This window comes from Lactuca saligna, chromosome 7, assembly GCF_052625555.1.
Source record: "Lactuca saligna cultivar CGN05327 chromosome 7, ASM5262555v1, whole genome shotgun sequence".
Taxonomy (NCBI): Eukaryota; Viridiplantae; Streptophyta; class Magnoliopsida; order Asterales; family Asteraceae; genus Lactuca; species Lactuca saligna.
Genome location: NC_136423.1, coordinates 24,396,411 through 24,421,937, shown reverse-complemented (window position 1 = coordinate 24,421,937; position 25,527 = coordinate 24,396,411). Strand labels below are relative to the sequence as shown.

At 35.1% G+C, this 25,527-nt stretch overlaps 2 protein-coding genes and 1 long non-coding RNA gene across 4 annotated transcripts; 1 reads left to right on the top strand and 2 right to left on the bottom strand.

Moving 5' to 3' along the window:
* Window positions 1-625: 625 nt before the first annotated feature.
* On the top strand, window positions 626-4,394 carry LOC145005648 (O-fucosyltransferase family protein). Of its 2 annotated transcripts, none has more exons than XM_078964763.1 (10): window positions 626-958; window positions 2,014-2,091; window positions 2,198-2,297; window positions 2,417-2,487; window positions 2,600-2,688; window positions 2,793-2,913; window positions 3,009-3,152; window positions 3,232-3,572; window positions 3,659-3,899; window positions 4,011-4,394. In XM_078964763.1, the coding sequence occupies exons 2-10, from the start codon at window positions 2,047-2,049 to the stop codon at window positions 4,323-4,325; spliced, it is 1,467 nt and encodes a 488-aa protein (XP_078820889.1). In that variant the 5' UTR covers window positions 626-958; window positions 2,014-2,046; the 3' UTR covers window positions 4,326-4,394. The 2 variants fall into 2 exon arrangements, with proteins under 2 accessions (XP_078820889.1, XP_078820888.1); XM_078964762.1 differs by lacking the exon at window positions 626-958 and adding an exon at window positions 970-1,706.
* Window positions 4,395-4,473: 79 nt separating this feature from the next.
* Window positions 4,474-8,850, bottom strand: LOC145005649 (Xanthine/uracil permease family protein). The gene is made up of 14 exons (XM_078964764.1): window positions 8,334-8,850; window positions 8,132-8,229; window positions 7,866-8,042; window positions 7,661-7,761; window positions 7,511-7,586; window positions 7,058-7,117; window positions 6,773-6,957; window positions 6,591-6,687; window positions 6,327-6,413; window positions 6,152-6,210; window positions 5,960-6,051; window positions 5,791-5,868; window positions 5,562-5,722; window positions 4,474-4,900 (listed from the first exon to the last, which is right to left on the bottom strand). The coding sequence occupies exons 1-14, from the start codon at window positions 8,425-8,427 to the stop codon at window positions 4,688-4,690; spliced, it is 1,578 nt and encodes a 525-aa protein (XP_078820890.1). The 5' UTR covers window positions 8,428-8,850; the 3' UTR covers window positions 4,474-4,687.
* Window positions 8,851-17,414: 8,564 nt separating this feature from the next.
* LOC145004127 (uncharacterized) lies at window positions 17,415-18,548 on the bottom strand. The gene is made up of 3 exons (XR_013662279.1): window positions 18,365-18,548; window positions 18,093-18,160; window positions 17,415-17,471 (listed from the first exon to the last, which is right to left on the bottom strand). It is a non-coding gene; the product is annotated as an uncharacterized LOC145004127 (long non-coding RNA).
* Between the last annotated feature and the right edge of the window lie 6,979 nt (window positions 18,549-25,527).

Below are 25,527 nucleotides of genomic sequence, written 5' to 3'. Positions count from 1 at the left end.
ATATTTTAATTTATTTTAATTGTGTGCAAATGTTAAAAAAACAAACAGTTTGACTGTAGATTTTTGTTCCATCTTTTCTAATGCAGAGATATACAGATTTAGTTGCAGACTACAGACATTTTACCTCAAAAAACAAATTAAGTGTGTTTAGAAAGTATCGTTGCATCTTTGGGTTTCTTTTTGAAGTCTTTGTCAACTTAGAAAGTATGGTTGCATCTAGGGGTTTGTTTCTTTTTGAAGTTTTCATCCAGTTGAATGTCTGTCAATATCTTCTCCATAGTCAACAGTAAACACAATAAATTGACTTTAGTGAATTAGTACCAATGATCAACAAACCAAGAAAAAGATAGATAACATGGATAATTTCACCAATTTTTACCTGCAATGTGTGGATTCCGTGGTTGTCGTTGCATCTTTGACTATTTGAGGGTAAAAAAACCAAGTAAATGAGGACCAAGAAAGGAAAGAAAGGAGTGTCAATTTTTGGCGCGAGTGTTATCTCAAAACCCTAGATTAATGAGACAATTACTTAGTATCCATGTCATCTAATTTAGGTGGAATATGATGATTTGAATAAATTACCCGGTGATCTGTAATTTTTTATAGAAAAAATAATTTTAAAACTCTTACGTTAACTTGCCTAAAATAATAATCTTCTTTATAGATTGTAGAACTGTTGAAATTGCGCAGGAGAACCCACCAAATTCCCAACGCCCAACGGATTGGCGTGATTCATCGCAACAATCAACAACAACTTCACTACAACCTCTGATGGCGATTTCTAGGGTTTTAGTTTTACACTTCCCAATTCGAAATTCTTGTTACAAAAGCTTCAACATAAGGTATCATTTTTCAATGTTCAGTCTGCTGTTCGGTGGGAAGTTGGTGCGTTGCAAATTGCAGATGTGATATTTCCCCTGCATTTGATGTTTTATATGTTTACAATCTCCATGACCAGGTCCGTTTACGCAACCTTCTCCTTTCTTCCTTTAAATATCTTATACATTACTTCATCACTATTTCTTTTTCTTTTATCCATCTATTGTTTGCCTTTCATTTTCACCTAATTTAGCTTCACTTCCAATCCAGAATTTGATGCTTCCTTTTTATCTTTTTATTCTTTTTCCACAACAAACTCTGACATTCTCATTCCAACGATTTAAAATATATGATAATAGTGAGTGAAAGGAACACATGTCATGACTTATTAGTATCCCTATATAGAAAATTCAACTCAGGCTCTCTCAAATCAGATTGTTTGGAATGATAGTATGAATTTAATGAGTATTTCATACTGTATATGAAACGTTTTTGAGAAGTGAAGCTCTTCATACATTATGGGGAAGTCAGGGTCTAAACATGGAGATGCTAATTCACCATGTGGAAAGTATCAGTTTAGGTATCAAAAAATGTTGCAAGGAAGTGATCCAACAAAGGGGAGGAGGGTGTCAGGGGGAGTCTACCAGTGGGATAAGCTTGAGTTGTTTAATGGATTAAAGAGTAACTCCATGAAATTAGGTTCTTTGAAGGGTGCTTATGTTGGGAAAAGGCATACTTGGATCCATAAACATTTTTCATCAATTGTTTTCACAATTTTATTGATGGGTTTTCTTTTTCTTTTGGATTCTTTTATGGGTTCTATCTTTGAACCTTCGGTTCTTCAAAGTAGTCCACCTCCCAAAAAATTGTCTACTGAAACTGAAATGGTATGTGTTTATGTGTTTCTTTTTTGGGTCTGCATCAGCAAAGGAAATTGACCAAAACCAAATGTCAATTAGTCTAATAACCAAATATCATATGTAAAAATGGGTTAAATGGAAGAAATAGCAATGTACTTCCATGGATTTGTTTATTATAACATTCTACTTTCATTTCTTCTTATTACAACATTTTATTTTCAAAAATCTACCAAGTTAGCAATCTCATCTGAATACAAAACATTTTTCACTTCTATAATTGGGTAGCTTTTTCAATATACAATGCCTTAACAAAGTAATGACTCTTTTCTTGAAGTTTGGAGATAAAAGTGGCAAAAATGTGGTGCAAATGTATGGTCACCTTGCAAGCATGGCTTCTAGTGCTCTTGCAGAGGTTTGATAATTACCATTTTGACCTTGCTCATTGATAAATAAATAGTTTTTGTTTTGTTTATAGTTGATACGTATTGTTATATGTTCATGAATAATTTCTAACACAGAGAGAGCTTAAACAAGAGGAATCAAGATTTTGGAAGGAATCTTATCGAAAAGCATCATTATGGAGCCCTTGTGCAGATAGAAAGGAATCAAGAAATACAGGTAAAAAAAACTGATTTCAATGGCTAGATTGATAAAATGGTGAATTTCTTTCCATAATGAAATATTAGATTATGTTTTATATGATCTTTTTCATGATTTGTCAAATGTTGTTAGGACAGGAAATTTTCAAAGCAACACTGGTTATATATTGGTTAGTGCAAATGGAGGTCTAAATCAACAACGTGTTGCTGTAAGTAACAATGTTTTCCAATATTTTATTAACCATTTTGATCATTTTTATGCATATGATTGAAGGCTTTATGGAATTTATTATATAATAAAGTTTGTTGCTTTTTATCTAGGTATGTAATGCTGTTGCTGTAGCATCATTATTAAATGCAACATTAGTTATTCCAAGGTTTCTCTACAGCAACGTATGGAAGGACCCAAGGTTTGATACTTTAACTTTCTTTTATATTTTAGTTGACTTATTTTTTCTTCTTTACATTTCTAAATTAAAAAAATACAATTTTGATGACTATGTTTGTGATTCAGCCAGTTTGGTGATATCTATCAAGAAGATTATTTCATGAAAACATTGAAAGATGAAGTTAATATAGTAAAGGATCTCCCACCTCATTTAAAATCACTAAACTTCAAAGAAATCGGTAGTCTGGTATGTTGTCTTTTATTCCCTAATTTGCCCTCCAACAAAACAAGAAATATCTTACTCCAATTCTTTTTGATACTGTTTTCACGATTGAATTTCAGATAACTGATGCAGATCTTACTAAAGAAGCAACACCATTGGAATACATCAAGAAAATTCTTCCGATTTTATCAAAAAATGGAGTTGTTCACTTTCTTGGATATGGAAATCGCCTTGGATTTGATCCTTTGCCTTCTGATCTTCAGGTTACATTACAATTATCAGATTTTCAAATTTCTTACAATATATTTTCGTTCATACTAAATCTTATTTATTTAATTTCAGAGGCTAAGATGCAAATGTAATTACCATGCTTTGAAGTTTGTGCCAAAAATCCAAGAAATCGGTTCATTGTTAATTAGAAGAATAAGAAAATACAATGAGCCAAGGAACAAATTAGACAAGGAACTACTAGGAGATTTCATCACAAAGTCAAAGTCAAAGTCAAACATTCAAGATACAGATAGAGAACCACTTAAGTATCTTGCTTTGCATTTGAGGTTTGAAGTTGACATGGTTGCCTACTCTTTATGTGATTTTGGTGGAGGAAAAGTTGAGAAAGATGAACTTCAAACATACAGAGAATCCCACTTTCCATTGCTAATGCAACGATTGAAGAAGTCAAAGTGCGTATATCAAAAAAAACTTCCCCATTTTAGTAACTGAAACTAAAACTAAAACCATTTTTCTTTCTATAATTGGGTGATTATAGGCCTATTTCACCACAAGAATTAAGGAATTCAGGAAGATGTCCATTAACACCAGAAGAAGCTGCACTTGTTTTAGCTGCTCTTGGATTCATGAGTGATACATATATTTATCTTGCTGGATCACAAATATATGGAGGAAAGTCAAGGTTACGCCCTTTGACCAATTTATATCCTAATTTGATCACAAAAGAGGATCTCCTTTCCCCTAATGAACTCGCACCTTTCAACAACTTTTCTTCTCAGGTACCTTAAATACAAGAAATAGCAACATACTTTCTCTTACTTTTATTTATTTATTTCTTATTAAAATTTTTGATGAAAGTACATTGCTATTTCGTGACTTTGGTTTTTTAGCTAGCAGCAGTGGACTTTATCGCGTGTGCAACTTCAGATGTGTTTGCAATAACAGATTCGGGAAGCCAATTATCTTCATTGGTGTTGGGTTTTAGAACATATTATGGTGGTGGACATGCTCCAACTTTGAGACCTAATAAGAAGAGACTTGCAGAAGTGTTGTCAAAGAATAATGAAAATGTAGTAAATTGGAATGATTTTGAAGCAAGAGTAAAGAATATGATAAGTGAAGCACAAAGTGTAAGATTGAGGGGTTGGGGAAGAAGTATTTATAGACAACCGAGATGCCCTGAATGTATGTGTCGTTTTCAGTAATTGTTTGTTCTTCAGCCAATCTCTTTTTGTTTTTTCTTCCGAGTTTTTAAGGTTATTGTTTCCTCATTATTGACAATGTTGCACATAAGAACGTTCTTTTGTTGTACTATATTTTTTTGAGAAACTAAACAAAGGAAAAGATAAAGGATTAACAAATGGAGAACTCTAAATTAATTCCATTTAATATGGCTAAGTAACTTGAGACAAAATTTACATGAAATTAATGAAATTTAGAACAACAACAAAGCTATCATGCTCTCATGAAAAAACAACACATCATAAACTTCCTAGCCTCGAAAAGGGATTGTGATCAGCACAATCTCTAATCTTGAAAATGACAAAACTACCCCCCGATGAAGACCTCATGATGGTGGGAAAAAGCGGTTAAGATTGAAGGGGAGAGTGTAAAACTCTTCATTTCGGCTGTCTCCTTTGAATGTTCTGAACTTGGCCCACCATGGCATCCCTCGGTCTTTTGCACTGTCTTTGAACTCGAGTGTGTTGTCAAGAAACACCGACACCATCAATGCCACCGTTGGGGAGGAGAAGAAGATGGTGTTGAGGAAATCATTGAACTGGAATCCAGACACAAAACAACGCTATTAATTGATGTGAAATGACCAAAATGCCCTTCCGGTTTTATGTATGGGTGAAAGGAATATAGATGTAAAGATATGCTAACATGTACATCGTGTGCAAAAAGATATGGGACCTTTTGTATGAAAACAAACTTGAGAACAACATGTAAAGATGTAGAGAGATGAGACCTTTTTGTATGAAAAGACCAAAATGCCCTTCAGGTTATGTGGAAGGGACCGTGGAATATTATTATAGAGATAGATGTAAAGATGCTAACATGTCCCTCGTATGCAAAAAGATATGGGACCTTTTGTATGAAAACAAACTCGAGAACAACAAAAAATGCCTTTCCAGCTATCGTATGTGAAAAGACCAAAATGCCCTTCTGGTTGTGGTTTGTGGAAGGACCATGAAAAGTAGATGTAAAAAAAAAACAGATTAAAAAGACCAAAATGCCCATCTAGCTTTGGTATGTGGATGATGATGGACCATGAAAGATATATGCCCACATACCAAAAGGTTTATTTATTGTATGTAGAAAGACAACCGTAAAAAATACAACCTTGTCGTGTATGAAAAAAGATATGGAACTCTTTGTATGAAAAGAAGCGTGAAAAAATAGTAACTTGCCCATGGAATGTGAAATGACCAACTTACCCATTCAGCTTTGGTATGCGAAGGACCATGGAGAGCACCAGCCGTGTACTCCCTAAAGTATTCGGGAATAGACAAGCCAAGGAAGAAAGACACGCCCACAATGAACAAGTTTCTCATCGAGTTCATGTTTGTGAATTGCAGGAACGACAACCCAACAGAAGCTGCCAAAACAACAAAACACCAAATCAATTATTTTTTCACACATTTCATTAACCAATCAAATGCTTACCAACAAGACCAAATAGCACACAATATGCCGCAGCAAAAATCGGGAAAGGTATCGATGCAAATAAAGCTCCAAATTTCCCTACACATTAACAAAAAAAGATGATCAAAAAATTACAATCTTTTATTCTTGATCTCTTGAAATATTGCATTAATGGGATTTGTGGGCTTACCTAAAATCGAGAAGAAGATCATGAAGCCAGCTGAGATTTGAATGACTCTTCGGCTACCTACACGTGTACTTCCTAGAAGACCGACGTTTTCCCTGTTTTGTTTGGATTTATGTTTTTAGTTTCATGTCTTTTCTTTTTTAAACAATGTGAAACGGTGAATAGAATTTGTTTGAGAATATCGGAAACACTTACACAGAAACTGTTGAACCGGTTGCAGTTCCAAAAAGTCCACTCAAAAGAATCCCGACACCCTGTGTAATGAAATATATTTCTTTTTAATTAAAACCTGAGTACATGGTGATTCTTTTTTTTTTTGGTAGATTTTTAAAAGTAATAATTTGTAATTTATAATGGATATAACACTGACCTGCCACCCAATGCCGCGACTGAGAACATGAGCAGGGGGAGGTGTCGCACTTGCTAGACGAGCTGCCGCCTTATATGCACCTGTCGACTGTGTTATAAAACGAAAATCATCAAAATGTTACAATTTACAAAAGCACAAAACCACCCAATTAAACATGTTGTATGTCATTATACAACATTTTGTCACTCCCAAAAAGGTGAAACGTTGCCCTACAAAATGGAAATGGGACCCACAACACGAGTCGACCTAAAAAATTCTATTTACCTCAACAAGGGAGACGATAACTGCAGCCATCATCCCAAAAGCATGTCCTGCTTGAAACGTTGGTGCACCCCATTGAAGTGGATACGGAAACTTTATCCTGCATCAAGTAAACTACTTTGAGAATCCACTTTATGCTTTGAAAAATCTATGAATCATAATAATTCATGACTCAAACTACTAACCATGGTGCAGAGGATATGAGATCGGCTTTATCGGTTCTGCAGTGCAATTGGGTCTGTTCTGGGTGATGTTTATATGCACCACTAGCGGTTAATAGGTGTGCATATGCCCAGATCACTGCTATCGTCAAAAGAAGAGCAAAACGTTCCAATATCGGCAGTTGTTTCGCTTGAAACTGTTTTAGGTACTGTTTTTCCACCGGAAAATCAAGAAAGGGGAAGATTAGCGTTTTCGTTCATCAAATACGACTAGTTTTAGTAAACGTAATGGGCACTAGTGATATATACCTGAGAGAACATGATGAAAAGAATCAGCATTGGTATGCCGAATTCCACGCATCTCCCGACCTTTGATTTTGAACATTTTGAATCAAATCGTCATGAACAAAGATAAAAGCTTTGATTTTTTAGTTCATACTTAGAGGTTTTTGATTCTTTCTATAAAGATTTATGCCAAGTTCTTATCATCTTGAAACCGAAAACGAGTGTAATTGACCTCCAAGAGTACTCGTCATGAAGTTGAATCCAGAGCACTTTGACTTTCTAAGGTCAAATACTTTTCTTTGCATACTAATATATGGTAAGTTTTTTATATAAAATTGAGTCCACTTTTCCTCTACGATGTGTAGTTGTTATCACTTCAATTGGGTCATCAAAATTTACTAAAAAAAATGAATGATTTGTATGAATTTCAAAGATGAAAACGAGTCTATATGACCACCAAAAGTCAATTAAGCATACCACGGGAAATCCTCTGTCGAAGAGACCAAAACCAGCCAATGCAATCACAGGAACCATTCCTACAGGGCTAAAGAATCTGAAATAAACGAAAATTTATTAGAATTCGATTACAAAATCGGATTGTTTTCTTTATAAAAATTGTAAATTTACCTTGAGCAAATGGCCCACAGCTGACTATATCCCAATATAATTTGAACGCTCGATGCTACTATAAGTGCACCTTGTATCGCTCGCATTGTAGCAAGGAATCTCTGAAATTCACAACAAACTCATTATTATATCAAACTGGTTGCTATTTCTTGCATTTAACACTTGAAAGAAAGCATCATTAGCAAGTTTGTAAGTTTAGATTTACCATATGATCGTCAACAATGGTGGCAAGAGAAGGGTCATGGATGATTGAGATTATAGGAACCATGAAAGCCCAAGATCCACCAACAACAGTTGGCAATCGAGTTCCAAAAAGTGTTTGCAGAAATGTATTAATCCCTTGAACAAATAACAATGTTTGCACCACCCTCACCTTATCATTCTGAAAATTTTTAATGTACAAGTTGTAAAGCACAGTTATACATACATGGTACAAGTATATGATGCATGTTTTGGAGGAAAAACACTCACAGATGTACCACCCATCAAAGGAACAAGGAAACTGGGAATCATTACAGCAGTTCCTAAAGACAAGATGTAATGCTGAAACCCCAAAGCTATCGCTTCCCCTGTTTTTTTTTTTTTGTTTTTTTTTTCCAGTTTTAAGCTAAAATCAGCATGGAAAGTGTGGAAATTTCGTTGATTTTAAGGAAAAGTGAAGAAATTTACTTACCCCAAGAAGGATTGGAGTCGATACAGTACTCTAAACCCTGAAGTTGGTCTGTTGGAAGATGAGTGATATCCTCTGCTTTTGGAGCTTCAGCCATGGTGGAAAAGATTTGGAAAACTTAAAACAACCCAGAAATGCTTTTGTTTTGGATGCTGAAATAAAGATTATTTTTTGTTTAGAATAAGGTTCTGGTAGTGAAAACGAATTCAAGATTCTTTCTAGCTCTAAATGTGTTTATTAATGAGTGAATCAACAGAAACAGAATCGAGATTCGTTGATTCCTTCTTCTTCCAAATGAGGTTTTTTTTGCTGAAAATGACTGAATCAGCTCAAATGGATGATTGGATTCTATGTGAGAAAAAGAAAGAAGAACATAAAAGAGAATTTGGCGGATGACCAATGAGATAGAAAGAGGAGGAAAAAGCTTATAAGGGTCAACAATGGTGGAGTTGAAAAAGCCCTAAAAGCAAAAGTTGATTGGAGAGTTGCAGGGGGGAGTCTTTTTGTTTGCTTAGTGATGTTGAATCTCTTTGCTTTAAGTAGTGATCCGTTAGATTTGAGAGTGTGTTGACAGAAATGCCCCTCGAAAATACTTCCAAAGTTTATGTTACCGTTGGTCCCTCTGTATGTATTTAATATATTGTTACCCCACTTACCAGAAAATATACTAATTTTTTTATTTTACTTAATTAATATTACTTATTTGCTCTGCAAATTTAATTAATTAATTACTGTTTTGAGCATCAAATCGTACTCAAGATGAAATGCACAAAAACAAAGAAAAATTGTGAAACTAAAGTATAAAAAAATTGTTTTTCTAGAATACTAAAAGTTATAAATCATAGTATGAGATTTTATTCCATAATTGTTTCTTAACTTTTTAAGATAAAGTTACATAAATGGTCCTTATAGTTTATAAACAGATCATATGTTGGGTTCGTAACTTTTTTTTTGGTAAATATGGTCCATGTAAATAACTAATTTAAAAATTTTGTACGGACCGCCCTTTTGTCCCACACAATTTATTTTCTGCCATTTTTTCTTATCATGTGGCCTTTAATTGAGGAGAATTTAGTCTTTTTTTTTTTTGTATTTTTTTTTCATATATATATATATATATATATATATATATATATATATATATATATATATATATATATATATATATATATGTGTGTTAGATCCATTTAGAACTTATATTTTTCCAAATATATATATATATATATATATATATATATATATATATATATATATATATATATATATGTGTGTGTGTGTGTGTGTGTTAGATCCATTTAGAACTTATATTTTTCCAAAAACCGAAAAATTAAATGTGAAACGTTAAATCAAAACGAATTCATTAAGGGCATAATTGTCATTTTATCAATCTCATTTAATGTTTAATTTTGTGTTATTAGAAATATTAATAAAAATATCTAAAAATTAACATAATAAATCAAGTTTTTTGGATTTTTTTTAAACTAATAATTTTCAATTTAAAAAAAAATGCAGATGCTTGAAGTTTTTTTTTGGAAAACAAGAATTTAAAAAAAGAAATTAAAAAACAAAACTGTAATTGTGACATCCCCAAAATCACGGCCAGAAAAGACCGGTTTTGTTTATACTTTATTTCAAAATCAGAGTTATCTTTTAATAAAAGGGTTGCGGAATTTGTCCCAAAACAATAATATGATAAAGATTTATCAAAAGCATTTCCATAGAAATGTATTTCATTAAAAGACTCGGGATGTCATGTTCGTACAGATCAAAAGTATAAACAGTACAATATAAGCCTTACTACATTATTTCATATCTACAGGCCTATATCCGTAATCCCTCGTCCAAAACATCACACCTATGCTCATGCGCCACTACCTGTAATGCATAAAACTGAGTAGGTCAGGCTTGGGAGCCTGGTGAGTACATAGGGTTTTCAACCCACAATAAATAGTTTATTAATTTCATCAATCAACAATAACCCGATTACCCGTTCCCGTTATCCTCACTTTACGTCCCTAAACACCTATCATAAGGGACCTAGCCTAAGGATCATCATCGGGACAGACACTGCTACTAAGGGGATTCCTCAGCAATAAATGTCCTAATAGGCAACCATGTGGGGGATGGAGTACATCTGGTGAGCACACAGTTCAAATAAACACACAGTTCAAATAAACACCTACAGGTTGCGAGCCTGCTAGTGTTCCACTGGACTGTCTAGAATAGTCCGTGGTCGTCATCTATACTCCGCTAGATGACTGGATCATCAATAACATCTATAACGAGGCCTCTCATTATTTTATTTTGTCACACAGCAACTATTACATCTACCCATGTTTTACCCAACACATTTTGTAGATATAAAATACATATACAGTTTAAATCTTTGAAAACATGTATAAAACGTTCATCCAGCATAGATAGCAAGTATTCAGATAATATGCACAAATAGCACGTAATTTATATTAAATACTTCATATCTATGTGTAAGTTGAAAGTAAATATGCACTCACCTGAAAAGGTGGTGATTCCGAACTCAGACAGCGCTTCGCTTCTTAAAAAGAATTTTCTTCGACGAAACCTAGTATTATTACCACTAGAGTTTAGTTTATTATTCGTCGAGACTAATTAATAGTCTAGCTATTATTATTATTATTATATAAACGTCAAAAAAATACTTATATAACACATAATAATAGCCCAAGTATTTATTATAAGTTCCTAATAACGTTACTATAATTAAATAAAAGCTATATTAAAAATAGCGTAGGCGTAGCTCACTTACAGCGGGTTTTATAGAAAACCGGGCTTTGCTTGGAGCAGCATTCCCGAGCCGAAAAGCTCTTCTTCTCGGAGCCTTCGAGCACTCCGGGGCTTCCGCCTCGTGCTAGGGAGGTTCCCTAGGCTTTTCGGGGGATTTCGGGGCTAGAGAGAGGTTCTAGAGAGAGAGAGAGAGAGTAAAGAGAAGAAAGAATGGGAAAGGTGTGAAGAAAATGAGGGTGGGAGAGGTGGTATTTATAGGGTGAAATGTGGCTGAACTTGGTGCCACATGTCACCATCTAGTGGCAAGCCTTGGGGAGAAAGCAATGGCCAAGATTGTGCCACATCACCCATTTTCGCACAGCACACTTCCGACTTCTAAAATCCGTAACTTTCACATACGGCCTCCGTTTTTGACGTTCATTATATCCACGCGTAGGTAATAATAAGATCTACAACTTTCATTTTGACACCGTCAGCTAATTCTCGACCGATCTTAAATTTAACGGTACAAGGAGATTATACTGTTAAACGTCTGCGTAAAATTAATAACTTCTACATACGGACTCTGTTTTTGTCTGTCTTTTTACCGTTGATTTCCTATTAATGAGATCTTCAACTCTCATTTACGTTGCGTAAGCCAAAAACCGCTCGAACTAAAATTCGAGTTTCAGGCCGTGCACTGCTAAGCCGAATCTTAGAAAAATCATAACTTCTTCATACGAAGTCAGATTTGGGCGTTCTTTTTATCGATGTTCTTAGTTTAACATATTCTACGACTTTTGTTTAGATTGCTAAGGCTAAAAAGTCTTCTATCGTAAATTCACTATTTACGTCTCCCGGTGTCGTGCCGGTTTTGCCGTAAAACTTCGACGGACCATAACTTCTTCGTTATAGCTCGGATTTCGGCATTCTTTATATGTACGGAAACCTTGAGACATATTCTACAACTTTATGTAGAGATATCAGGATTATCTCACACTTTAATTTTGACGCTCATTTTTATTCTTTATTAATTATACATTTATAATTAAATAATAAACACATAAACACACATAATTCACATAATACTCAAATATTTCATATTTATTACTTCAAAAAGAGTTACAATAGTTGACCTAGACTATTACATTGACAAAAATGCTTAACCCTGAAAACCCGGGCGTTACAATTCTCACCCCCTTAGGATGATTCCGTCCCGGAATCATGCATCAGCAAACAGATGTGGATAGCGACTCATCATGTCATCCTCTGTTTCCCAAGTGAGATTCGGCCCATTCGAATGTTTCCATCGGACTAGCACCAAGTCGACCATCTTGCATCGTAACTTCTTAGTCTTACGGTCAATAATTGCCTTAGGCTCTTCGATCAGCCTTTTATTCTCATCCATCCTTAATTCCGGAGATTGGAATTATGTCAGGAACATCTCCCATGAATTTCCTCAAATAACACACATGGAAGGTGTTATGAATACCATTGAGTTCTTCGGGCAATTCCAGCTTGTAAGCTTGGTTCCCAATCCTTTGAAGAACTTTGAATGGTCCAATAAACCTTGGACTCAACTTTCCTCGTTTCCCAAATCGTATAAGTCCCTTCCACGGTGAGACTTTAAGTAAAACGGAATCTCCAACTTCGAAGGTTATCGGTCGTCTTTTCTTGTCGGCATAGCTCTTCTGACGATCCTGAGCTGCTAACATTCTTTCCCTAATCACCTTCAATTTCTCAGCAGTCTCATGGACTATCTCAGGGCCCATAAACTGCTTCTCTCCGGCTTCAAGCCAACAAGACGGCGTACGACACTTCTGCCCATACAAGGCTTAATAAGGAGCCATCTTGATGCTCGAGTGAAAACTATTGTTGTAGGAAAATTCTACCAGAGGTAAGTGCTCGTCCCAATTCCCTTGGAATTCGAGGGTACATGCTCTCAGCATATCTTCCAACGTCTGAATCGTTCTTTCACTCTGACCATCAGTTTGCGGATGGTAAGCAGTACTCAAACACAACTTTGTACCCAACTCCTCTTGTAGACTCCTCCAAAACCTCGATGTGAAACGACTATCACGATCTGACACAATAGTAAGAGGGACACCGTGAAGTCTTACAATTTCCTTCACGTAAGAATTTGCGAGCTTATCCATAGACCACTTCTCGTTGGCTGCTATGAAGTGTGCACTCTTGGTGAAACGATCCACGACTACCCAAATCATGTCGTGACCATTCTTCGTTCTGGGCAGTTTAGTCACAAAATCCATGGTGATGTCTTCCCATTTTCCCATGGGTACAGGTAAGGGTTCTAAACTCCCATACGGTTTTTGATGTTGTGCCTTAACCCTCGCACATGTTACGCACTCAGCCACATACTTCGCAACATCGAGCTTCATCGTCGGCCACCAGTAGTAGGGTTTTAGGTCCCTATACATTTTAGTGCTACCGGGATGAATCGAGTACATGGTCTTGTGTGCTTCTTCCATTAGAAGATCTCTTATTCCTCCCATCTTAGGTACCCAAATTCGATCTTGGAATACCTTCAGTCCTCGACTGTTCGTACCGAACACTAACGTTTTTTCCCAAACGTTCTTCCTTTCGGTCATTCTTTTCTAAGGCTTCTTCTTGAGCTTTCCTGATACTTTCCACAATCGTCGAGACGACTTCAATTCTTAACGCTCTTGGCCTTTTTCTTTCAAGATTGACTTTCCGACTTAGAGCATCAGCAACAATATTTGCTTTACCTGGGTGGTAAAGTATCTCACAGTCGTAGTCCTTGAGAAGTTCTAGCCAGCGTCGTTGCCTCATGTTCAACTCCTTCTGATTAAAGAGATACTGGAGACTCTTATGATCAGTGAAGAGCTTGCACTTCGTGCCGTAGAGGTAATGCCTCCATATCTTTAAGGCGAATACTACCGCTGCCAACTCCAGATCATGAGTGGGGTAGTTCTTTTCGTGCTCTTTCAATTGTCGAGATGCGTATGCTATCACCTTTTCTCTTTGGGTCAGAACACAACCTAACCCGACTCCAGATACATCACTATAAACTGCGAAATCTTCGACTCCATCGGGTAGAGAAAGTATCGGTGCTTCACATAACTTCTTCTTTAGCTTCTCGAACGCCTCATCGTGTTTCTCACTCCATGTATACGTAGCTCCTTTATGGGTCAAAGCTGTTAATGGAGCAGCTATCGAAGAAAAGCCTTGGATAAATCGTCGGTAATATCCGGCTAATCCTAGAAAGCTTCGAATCTCCGTGGGATTCTTCGGACGTTCCCACTTTATTACAGCCTCGATCTTGGCGGGGTCAACCATTATTCCTTCCTGGTTAACAACATGACCCAAGAATTGGACTTCCCATATCCAAAAGTCGCATTTGGAGAACTTTGCAAAAAGCTTCTCCTTCTTTAACACCTCCAACACTTCTCGTAGATGCTTGCCATGCTCCTCCTGGCTTTTCGAGTAAATGAGAATGTCGTCGATGAACACTATCACAGATTTATCGAGGAATGGTTTACAAACCCTATTCATCAAATCCATGAATGCTGCGGGAGCATTGGTTAGTCCGAATGACATAACCAAGAACTCGTAGTGTCCATATCTTGTTCTGAATGCAGTCTTCTCAATATCCTGCTCTCTCACCTTCAGCTGATGATATCCTGACCTAAGATCGATCTTTGAGAAATAGCTCGAACCTTGCAGTTGATCGAATAGATCATCAATCCTTGGCAATGGATACTTGTTCTTCACCGTTGCCTTATTCAGCTCTCGGTAGTCTATGCACATCCTCATGCTTCCGTCCTTCTTCTTCACGAATAACACCGGAGCTCCCCAGGGTGATGAACTAGGTCGAATGAAACCGCTGTCCAACAGCTCCTGAAGTTGCGTCATGAGCTCCTTCATCTCCGTCGGTGCTAATCGGTAAGGTGCCTTTGCTATCGGTGTTGTTCCTGGTAATAAGTCTATACGAAACTCTACTTGCCTATCAGGTGGTAATCCGGGAAGATCTTCGGGAAAGACTTCCGGATAATCGCACACAACCGGTATATTCTGCACCTCTTTCTTTTCCTTCTTAGCATCGATTACGAATGCCAAGTATGATGCACATCCTTTGGACAAACATTTCCTGGCTTTCATCAGGGAGATGATTCCAAAATTTACTCTGCGTTTGTCCCCGTACACCATAAATGATTCCTTTCCGGGTGGGTTTATCCTAACTATCTTCTTTCGGCAAAATATCTCGGCATCGTTGGCGCTAAGCCAATCCATACCCAAAACGATGTCGAAACCGTTTAACTCTATGGGTAATAGTTCCTCATGGAATTCGTTTCCGTTTAGGTCAATGACGATGTTCCTAATATGATTACTAACAGGTACGAATTTGCCACTGGCAACTTCTACAATCAGGGCATTATCTAGTTTTTCTACAGGTAATGCTAATTTCGCACTAAATTTATGCGACACAAAGGAGTAATTGGCTCCGGAATCAAATAGTATATTTGCAGGCAAACCATTTACAAGAAAGGTACCTGAAGCGACGTCTGCTGCCTCCTTCGCAGCCTCGAGCGTCATCTGAAAGGCTCTCGCCTTTGGCTTTGGTGGTATGTTGGGCCTTCCCGCATCTTTCTTCCTTGGGCAATCATTAGCAATATGCCCTTCTTCACGACACTCGTAGCACACCTTCTTGTTGGTGGTGCACTCATTGGCATAGTGCCCTGTTTTCCCACACTTGTAGCAGGTTACTTCATCGCCACATTTTCCCGAGTGCTTCTTCTTGCACTTCTCGCACCATTTAAATTCGTTTTCTCCCCCGAATTTTTTTGAACCGAACTTGCTCTTCTTTTTGTTGGGTTTAGCAGACCCTTCAAATTTCCTCTTCTCGCCAACCTCGATTTTGCTGGCAGCTCTTCCCTTAATCATGTCCTCCACAGACTTGACAGCCCAGATAGCTGCCTCCAAAGTAGGTGCCTGACGTACTGGCACCGCGTATTCCCATGGAAGTCCCTTTGCGTACTTATCAATTTTCGTCAGCTCATCCGGAACAAGACGCAAGGCAAACTCCATCTTTTCTGTGAAGTTGTTCGTGTATTCATCGATTGACATGCTTCCCTTCTTCAGGGTTAGAAACTGGTTCTCTAACTCTAGCAGGTTTTGAGCCGAGCAGTATTTTCTTTTGAATTGCACCAGAAATTCTGCCCATGTCAGTTGCAGGGGCTTGTTGGGGCTTAAAGTCTTCCCCAAGGTATTCCACCAACGTACAGCGCCTCCTCGAAACTGACGTACTGCGAATGTGGTTTGTAGCTTTCCTCTGCAACCGCACGTCATGAAAGCTAACTCCATCTCCGAGATCCAATCCATGACCCCGATTGGATCCTCTTTTCCCGTGAAAGTTGATGGCTTGCAAGTCAGAAAATCCTTGTACTTGCATCCATTCCTCTCGACTTCGTCACCTTGGTTGTTTTGTTGAACTATTGGTGGGTTGGCTTGACCAACGGTTCCATTGTAGTCTCCTTCCTCAGTCTGCCCTTCGTTCAACTCGGGCTGTTCGATTTGAATAGTTGCTTCCTCTCGATTTTGCTGGAGTAAACGCCTGGTTTCCTCCATTTGACGATCCAACATTGCCTGGATCATCGCTTGCACTCCGGCCATCGTTATTGGTCCGGCAGCGGCTTCCACAACTGGTATTTGCTCGATCACGGGGGGTTGGTGTCCGTTTCCATTTGCGTTTACGTTTCCGCTACGGGTCCTTACCATCTTGATCTATACACCGAATAAGGTGAATTCAGATCTTTATTTAGGAGAGACGTTTTAAATCGTCCTTATCACTCCGAAACGTTTACATGCTAGTTCTAATAGCGTAGTCGTACGTTTAGAATCCTAAACACATAAGGTTTCCAGATCCGGTTGGCAACAGACCATAGATCCGAACAAAATAACAGCATATCATGCATAAAGCATTTAGCACATAAAAGCATTCTAGGCACAATTCCTAAAATAAACTAGTGCTCACACCTCACAATCATCGCTTAGCATTCTATGTTTAAGTCTAGAAATCCTACAAATTCCTAGTTCGCTTAAACTAATGCTCTGATACCAACTGTGACATCCCCAAAATCACGGCCAGAAAAGACCGGTTTTGTTTATACTTTATTTCAAAATCAGAGTTATCTTTTAATAAAAGGGTTGCGGAATTTGTCCCAAAACAATAATATGATAAAGATCTATCAAAAGCATTTCCATATAAATGTATTTCATTAAAAGACTCGGGATGTCATGTTCGTACAGATCAAAAGTATAAACAGTACAATATAAGCCTTACTACATTATTTCATATCTACAGGCCTATATCCGTAATCCCTCGTCCAAAACATCACACCTATGCTCATGCGCCACTACCTGTAATGCATAAAACTGAGTAGGTCAGGCTTAGGAGCCTGGTGAGTACATAGGGTTTTCAACCCACAATAAATAGTTTATTAATTTCATCAATCAACAATAACCCGATTACCCGTTCCCGTTATCCTCACTTTACGTCCCTAAACACCTATCATAAGGGACCTAGCCTAAGGATCATCATCGGGACGGACACTGCTACTAAGGGGATTCCTCAGCAATAAATGTCCTAATAGGCAACCATGTGGGGGATGGAGTACATCTGGTGAGCACACAGTTCAAATAAACACCTACAGGTTACGAGCCTGCTAGTGTTCCACTGGACTGTCTAGAATAGTCCGTGGTCGTCATCTATACTCCGCTAGATGACTGGATCATCAATAACATCTATAACGAGGCCTCTCATTATTTTATTTTGTCACACAGCAACTATTACATCTACCCATGTTTTACCCAACACATTTTGTAGATATAAAATACATATACAGTTTAAATCTTTGAAAACATGTATAAAACGTTCATCCAACATAGATAGCAAGTATTCAGATAATATGCACAAATAGCACGTAATTTATATTAAATACTTCATATCTATGTGTAAGTTGAAAGTAAATATGCACTCACCTGAAAAGGTGGTGATTCCGAACTCAGACAGCGCTTCGCTTCTTAAAAAGAATTTTCTTCGACGAAACCTAGTATTATTACCACTAGAGTTTAGTTTATTATTCGTCGAGACTAATTAATAGTCTAGCTATTATTATTATTATTATATAAGCGTCAAAAAAATACTTATATAACACATAATAATAGCCCAAGTATTTATTATAAGTTCCTAATAACGTTACTATAATTAAATAAAAGCTATATTAAAAATAGCGTAGGCGTAGCTCACTTACAGCGGGTTTTATAGAAAACCGGGCTTTGCTTGGAGCAGCATTCCCGAGCCGAAAAGCTCTTCTTCTCGGAGCCTTCGAGCACTCCGGGGCTTCCGCCTCGTGCTAGGGAGGTTCCCTAGGCTTTTCGGGGGATTTCGGGGCTAGAGAGAGGTTCTAGAGAGAGAGAGAGAGAGTAAAGAGAAGAAAGAATGGGAAAGGTGTGAAGAAAATGAGGGTGGGAGAGGTGGTATTTATAGGGTGAAATGTGGCTGAACTTGGTGCCACATGTCACCATCTAGTGGCAAGCCTTGGGGAGAAAGCAATGGCCAAGATTGTGCCACATCACCCATTTTCGCACAGCACACTTCCGACTTCTAAAATCCGTAACTTTCACATACGGCCTCCGTTTTTGACGTTCATTATATCCACGCGTAGGTAATAATAAGATCTACAACTTTCATTTTGACACCGTCAGCTAATTCTCGACCGATCTTAAATTTAACGGTACAAGGAGATTATACTGTTAAACGTCTGCGTAAAATTAATAACTTCTACATACGGACTCTGTTTTTGTCTGTCTTTTTACCGTTGATTTCCTATTAATGAGATCTTCAACTCTCATTTACGTTGCGTAAGCCAAAAACCGCTCGAACTAAAATTCGAGTTTCAGGCCGTGCACTGCTAAGCCGAATCTTAGAAAAATCATAACTTCTTCATACGAAGTCAGATTTGGGCGTTCTTTTTATCGATGTTCTTAGTTTAACATATTCTACGAATTTTGTTTAGATTGCTAAGGCTAAAAAGTCTTCTATCGTAAATTCACTATTTACGTCTCCCGGTGTCGTGCCGGTTTTGCCGTAAAACTTCGGCGGACCATAACTTCTTCGTTATAGCTCGGATTTCGGCATTCTTTATATGTACGGAAACCTTGAGACATATTCTACAACTTTATGTAGAGATATCAGGATTATCTCACACTTTAATTTTGACGCTCATTTTTATTCTTTATTAATTATACATTTATAATTAAATAATAAACACATAAACACACATAATTCACATAATACTCAAATATTTCATATTTATTACTTCAAAAAGAGTTACAATAGTTGACCTAGACTATTACATTGACAAAAATGCTTAGCCCTGAAAACCCGGGCGTTACAGTAATTTTTTAAGAACAGTAAATTTTTAAAAATCAGTAAATTTAAAACATTAAAATTAAAATTTAAAATTAAAAAAAAAAAAAAAAACTGAAATATTTAAAAAAATAGCCAAAAAATCAACATTTTAGATGTATATATACATATTTTTTCAAGTGCATATATGCATATTTCTTATACTATAATATTCGTAAGTAATTAAAAAAAACACATTTTTATTTAGTAATCTATAAACACAATAGTACAAGTATTTTATTCGATATAAAATAAAATATAAAAAACAGAATATGTTACAAAATTTCAAAACGTTTTCATGTTTTCATGTCAAAATTTCTATATTTTCTTCAATTTATCACTTTTCACATCTTCAATATTTTTCACGAATTCTTCGAAATCTATAAGAATTTTTTTTTATAAAAAATAGACATAATTCACCTATGATTTACATGTGAATTACATATGATTTATATGCAAATTACATGTGAATGAGATGTAATTCATATGTGATTCAATTGTAATTGATTGTTAAATGAAACAAGTTAAAATAAACTATATATTTAGAAAAAATAAATAATTAAGATGATTTATATGTAAATTACATATGATTCATATGTGAATTATATGTGAATCACATCTGATTTACATGTAATTTACATTTAATGTATATGTTATTCACTTGTTATTTAACTAGAATTCAAAAATGACAAATAAGTCATTTAACACATGTGGTATGTGTATATCCTTGGTTATTATGGCAAATGTCCAAATCATAAATTTTTATTCACATTATACATTACTCCATTAATTTAATTGAACCTTTAAAGTTCATCCAATTGACTCAAACCAATCATTAGTTTCCAAGTCTGAATAATTAGCAAATATTCATATATGGATATATCATGTAATATCACATGTAACTATATCATGTAATTTTCACATGTGGATATACCATGTACTATTCATATATGAGTAATTAACCAAATAACAGACTTTCAAACGCTTAGATCCAAACCTGTATTTGACATATTAGATTATAAGTAAATTCATAAACAAGTTAATGATCTTTATGTAGATACAAATACATCTACATGATATAAGGACCATACACATATTAGATTAATATAATAATATGATGATAAGAGTATATGAAGTGGAAAATGAACATAACCTCCCTGTAACTTTCTTGTTTTCTATAGATATAAGAACTTGCATAACGAGTTGATTACACCATAAGATTAATTGGTGCTTCATTGATAGCGATAAATTCTTCATGCGCGTACTACTAATCATAAAACGATGAGTAGATGGGACAATACCATCAACTGATTCTAGCTTTGACCTTACCTACATACAATGAGAAGAACACATCTTTTACTTTGGGTCTAGGGTTCTTTTAGGGTTTATACAAGTGATTGATGTTAAATAATCATGCCTGATAATCACTAGCACCACCAGAAATGGAGACAACAATCACTCAAGATATATATATATATATATATATATATATATATATATATATATATATATATAAGGAATGGTTCAAATGAGAACCAAAAAAAGTTAAGAACCCTCAAAACATTTATTGTGAGCAATATTAAATATTTTAAAGTCCCGATTTTTATCTTTTTGGTAGGAAAATGGCAAAATCGTAATTTTTATAGTCTAATATATTTATATATACATTCATTTATATTTTAACAAAAAAATTATATGAAATGCAAATTTATATAGTCAATGTATAGGTTAATACACAAAATTCACAACTTAATATAATCCATTTTACTTAAATTTACAAATTTAGAGAAGTTAAACTCAAACTCTACCACTACCACCACCACATGCCGCCACCAACCTGTACCAACTTAGCGACCATATTTCTTTTCGATAACATATCTATACATAAAGTCATACATTAATAGGTTAAATACTATATTCACAATTTAATAAACTTATTAATTAATTCATTTTGAATTTAATGCAAAAAATATAAAAACTAATGCATTCTTATATACTTATACACATAAAAAGTAAATATATTCATAAGAAACTAATACAAAAAATATAAAAAAATCATTCATATTTTAACACGAAATTTACAGAAAATTCACAACAAATAAAATCAGTTCACAACTTAATACAATGAATTATCATTTAATACATAAAATTCACAGATTAATCTAATAAACTAATAATTCAATACACGTAATTTTATATTTTTAACTTCAAACTTACATTTATACTTTTAGATCTAAAGGTTAGTGCTTATTTCAAAGTTTAATTTACATAATAGTCATAGTTTTAATTTTATATAATTTATTTAAATTTCAGAAAATCATATATGTATATAATGTTTCTTTCTTCTCAAAGAAGTAAACACAATATTCATAAAATATTCACAGGTTAATATAATAAATTCAACTTTTAATACATAAAATTCACAGTTTAATACAATAAATTCACAGTTTAATACATAAAAATTATATATTCACAACCATATTATCAACTAAAACTTACATTAATACGTTCATATCTAGAGACATTTATGTGTTTTAACTTGTGAATTTCTTATATTAAGATGTAAATAAAATTCATAACTTAATACAGAAAATTCACGATTTAATACAATACATTCAAAAATCTTTTACAAGTATAATATCATATTTCAGTGTACTAAAGAGCTCATTCACAAATTAATACATGCATAAACTATCTTATATTTTAGAAGCCAACATCAAAAGAAAAACATATACATGAATCATAAAAGGGGATAACTTATCTAAAATCAACGAAGAAGATGAGTGAGAACTAGAAATATCTTTACTTTACCACCGCCAGTAGCATTAATACCGGTAACTACCATACACCACCACCAACCACCAGAACAAACAACGCCAACATCATTCCCTCAAAAACTAGATCTGGATAAAAAAAGAATTAGAATTAATAATTTAATACAATATTTCAGACACTAAATCATAACTTAATTTAATATTTCAGACATTAATTCACAATTTAGTTCATCAAAAAAGTACACATTCATAGCCTAATAAGTTAGATATTCACAAATTAATACATTAAAACATATAATCACAATTTAATAACTTATCAAATTTGGTTGAGACATTTCATCAAACACTTTGTATGCCCACATAAATTAGATCCATAATCACCATAAACATCAGATTTGATCTGATATATAAGGCAATGTTATATTAACATTTTATACATTCATTTATAGCCTAATTTAGCATGTTTAATGTTTAAACTCTAAAAATACTTCTCTGTAACATTCACAGCTAAATCCAGAACTTAATAACTTACCTAATTCCATTTAGGCATTTCATCAAGCACCTCGTGTGCATCTTTTTTTTGGCAGAACTTTCTTATGTAAGCACCATCATCGAAGACCAAATCTAATGCGGTGGTGGAACTGCTGTTGTCCATCATGAAATACCACAGACACAAACACCATATCTAACCTGAAAATACATAAACACATCAGATCTGATGACGATCAGGTGATGTTTGAATAGAAATCAGAGAAAAACATATAAATATGAGTTAGAGAAAAGGGGAAAGTGGTCACGAAAACAGATCTGTTAAGGATGCGACTGAGATTTCTCCGGTGATGGAAATACTAGAGAAAAAAAACGAGTTCAAGAGTTCTGGAACAAAAAAAAGAGTGTATTAGCATCTAAAAATGCAACAAATACATCAGACCATACCAGATCTGGTGTTTTAGCGGTGATAGTTGCAGTTCATAACAGATCTGAAGGTGAAGAAGGTCAGATCTAGCTTAAAATCATTGGAAGTTCCAGATCTGAAGGTGTAATATACCAGATTTGGCTTAGAGTTGCCGGAAATTCTAGATCTGAGATTAACATGCTAGAGCTTAGATTTTTCGAAGGTTGGGATTCATAGATCGAAGATCGTTGGTGGCGATTTTGGATGACGGTAGGAGGCAGCGGATAGCGGTAACGACGATAATAAGGTAGCTGCGAGTGGCGGTGACAGGGTGGACGCTGGTGGTAGTTGGAGGAGATAGTGGTAAAGTTTTTATATATGTTCCTGAAAGTTTTTGAGAAAGTTTGAGGAGTGTGTAAGAAAGTTTGAGGGGAAGAAATCACCATATCTTACTTTTGTAAATGATGTTAGTGTTTTAATGTTAAAGATTCAAAATGACCATATTGTCCCCTATTGCTTTTGGCATTTATAAAAAAAAAAATAATTAAAAAAAAACAAAAATAAATTAAAAATAAGTGTTTCTTAGGATTCTTAACCTTTAGTGGTTCTCATTTGAACCTTTATATATATATATATATATATATATATATATATATATATATATATATATATATATATATATATATAGAGAGAGAGAGAGAGAGAGAGAATGTTTTTTTTACTATCTATTGTGTGTTTGTAGAATTGATTCTGGACTAATAATTATTTTAAAAAAGTAATTTTACTTAATCAAACACTTACAAATTCAACTAAGCCCCACTAGTATGAATTTATGTGAAAACAAACCATAAAATTGAAATTTTGGACAAAATTAATCTTCTTGGTGAAATTAAATATATCTCATAAAATAAAGTACATGGTTATAGCAGAAGCAATAACTTGCTTGATGTGTAGTTTAAGAAGAAATAGGGAAAAACTCAAAAGACATTTGTTTTTCTGATTTGCCTCATTGAGATTAAATATATTTATTTTCGTGATTTTCGTTGTTATTTAAATTATCCTTCTCCTTATATATTGATCACGTCTTCCTCTCCTCCCTTTTCGCTTCTACCCATATTTTTACAATTTACATAAGAGATATACTGAAAGTTTTGGGGTCCCTTATAACTTTAAGCACTGGGCAGTCGCCTAAGGAGCCCCTTCTCTTGGGTCGACCGTCAACCCCACTTGAAGCATATCATTAATATTAGGGGTGTAAGTGAGCCGAGCTACTCGTGAGCTACTCGGGATCGACTCGTTAAAAGCTCGACTCGAGATCGAATTAAACGAGCCCGAGCCGAGCTCGAGCCTAAATATGAGGCTCGTTTATTAAATGAGCTCGAGCCGAGCTTCAATTAATGGGCTCGCGAGCCTAAACGAGCTTAAACGAGCTTCTATATATATATATATATATATATATATATATATATATATATATATATATATATACACACACACATACATACATACATACACACACACACACACATATATATATATATATATATATATACACACACACACACACACACACATAGAGGCTCGTTTAGGCTCGATTAGGCTCGTGAGCCCACTAAATTATTCATGAGCCGAGCTCGAGCTTCATTTTAAGGCTCGAATCGAGCTCGAGCTTCCTCAAATTAAACGAGCCGAGCTCGAGCTTTGTCAGGCTCGGGCTCGGCTCGGCTCGTTTACACCCCTAATTAATATCGTGTATTGAAAAAATATTGATAGTAACGTAATATATGAAAGACACACTACCATCTATGTATATCCTTCATGGATACTTAGTAAACATGCCTCCATTAACTATTTTCAATACAGAAAAAAAAAACTTACAATTTTATTCAAAAAGTTATTGAATTTCTTTCCCAAAGTTGGGTGGTTGAGTGTATATATTTGCCACATACATTCCATAACGTTAAAACCATTGTGTGCAATAGGGGTGATAATTTATGACACGACATGATAAAAATACATGATACGAAACGAAATTGGGACGAAACTGAAATTTGAATTCGTGTTGGTATCGCGTTCGTGTTAACTGTTAAAAACACGATGTCGTGTGTTGTGTTTAAAATTCGACAGAAAATTGACACGATTTAATAGTTATTCATCGTGTTTTTCATGTTTGTCATGTTTGTCGTGTCATATTTGTTAAAGTATTCATTAAATAAACTAGTTTTTATATATGTAATATTTTTCGTGTCATGTCGTGTTTGTCATTTTTTAATTCATTCGTTTTCGTGTTAGTTAAAAAAAACACGACATTGTGTCGTGTTCGTGTTACATAAAATA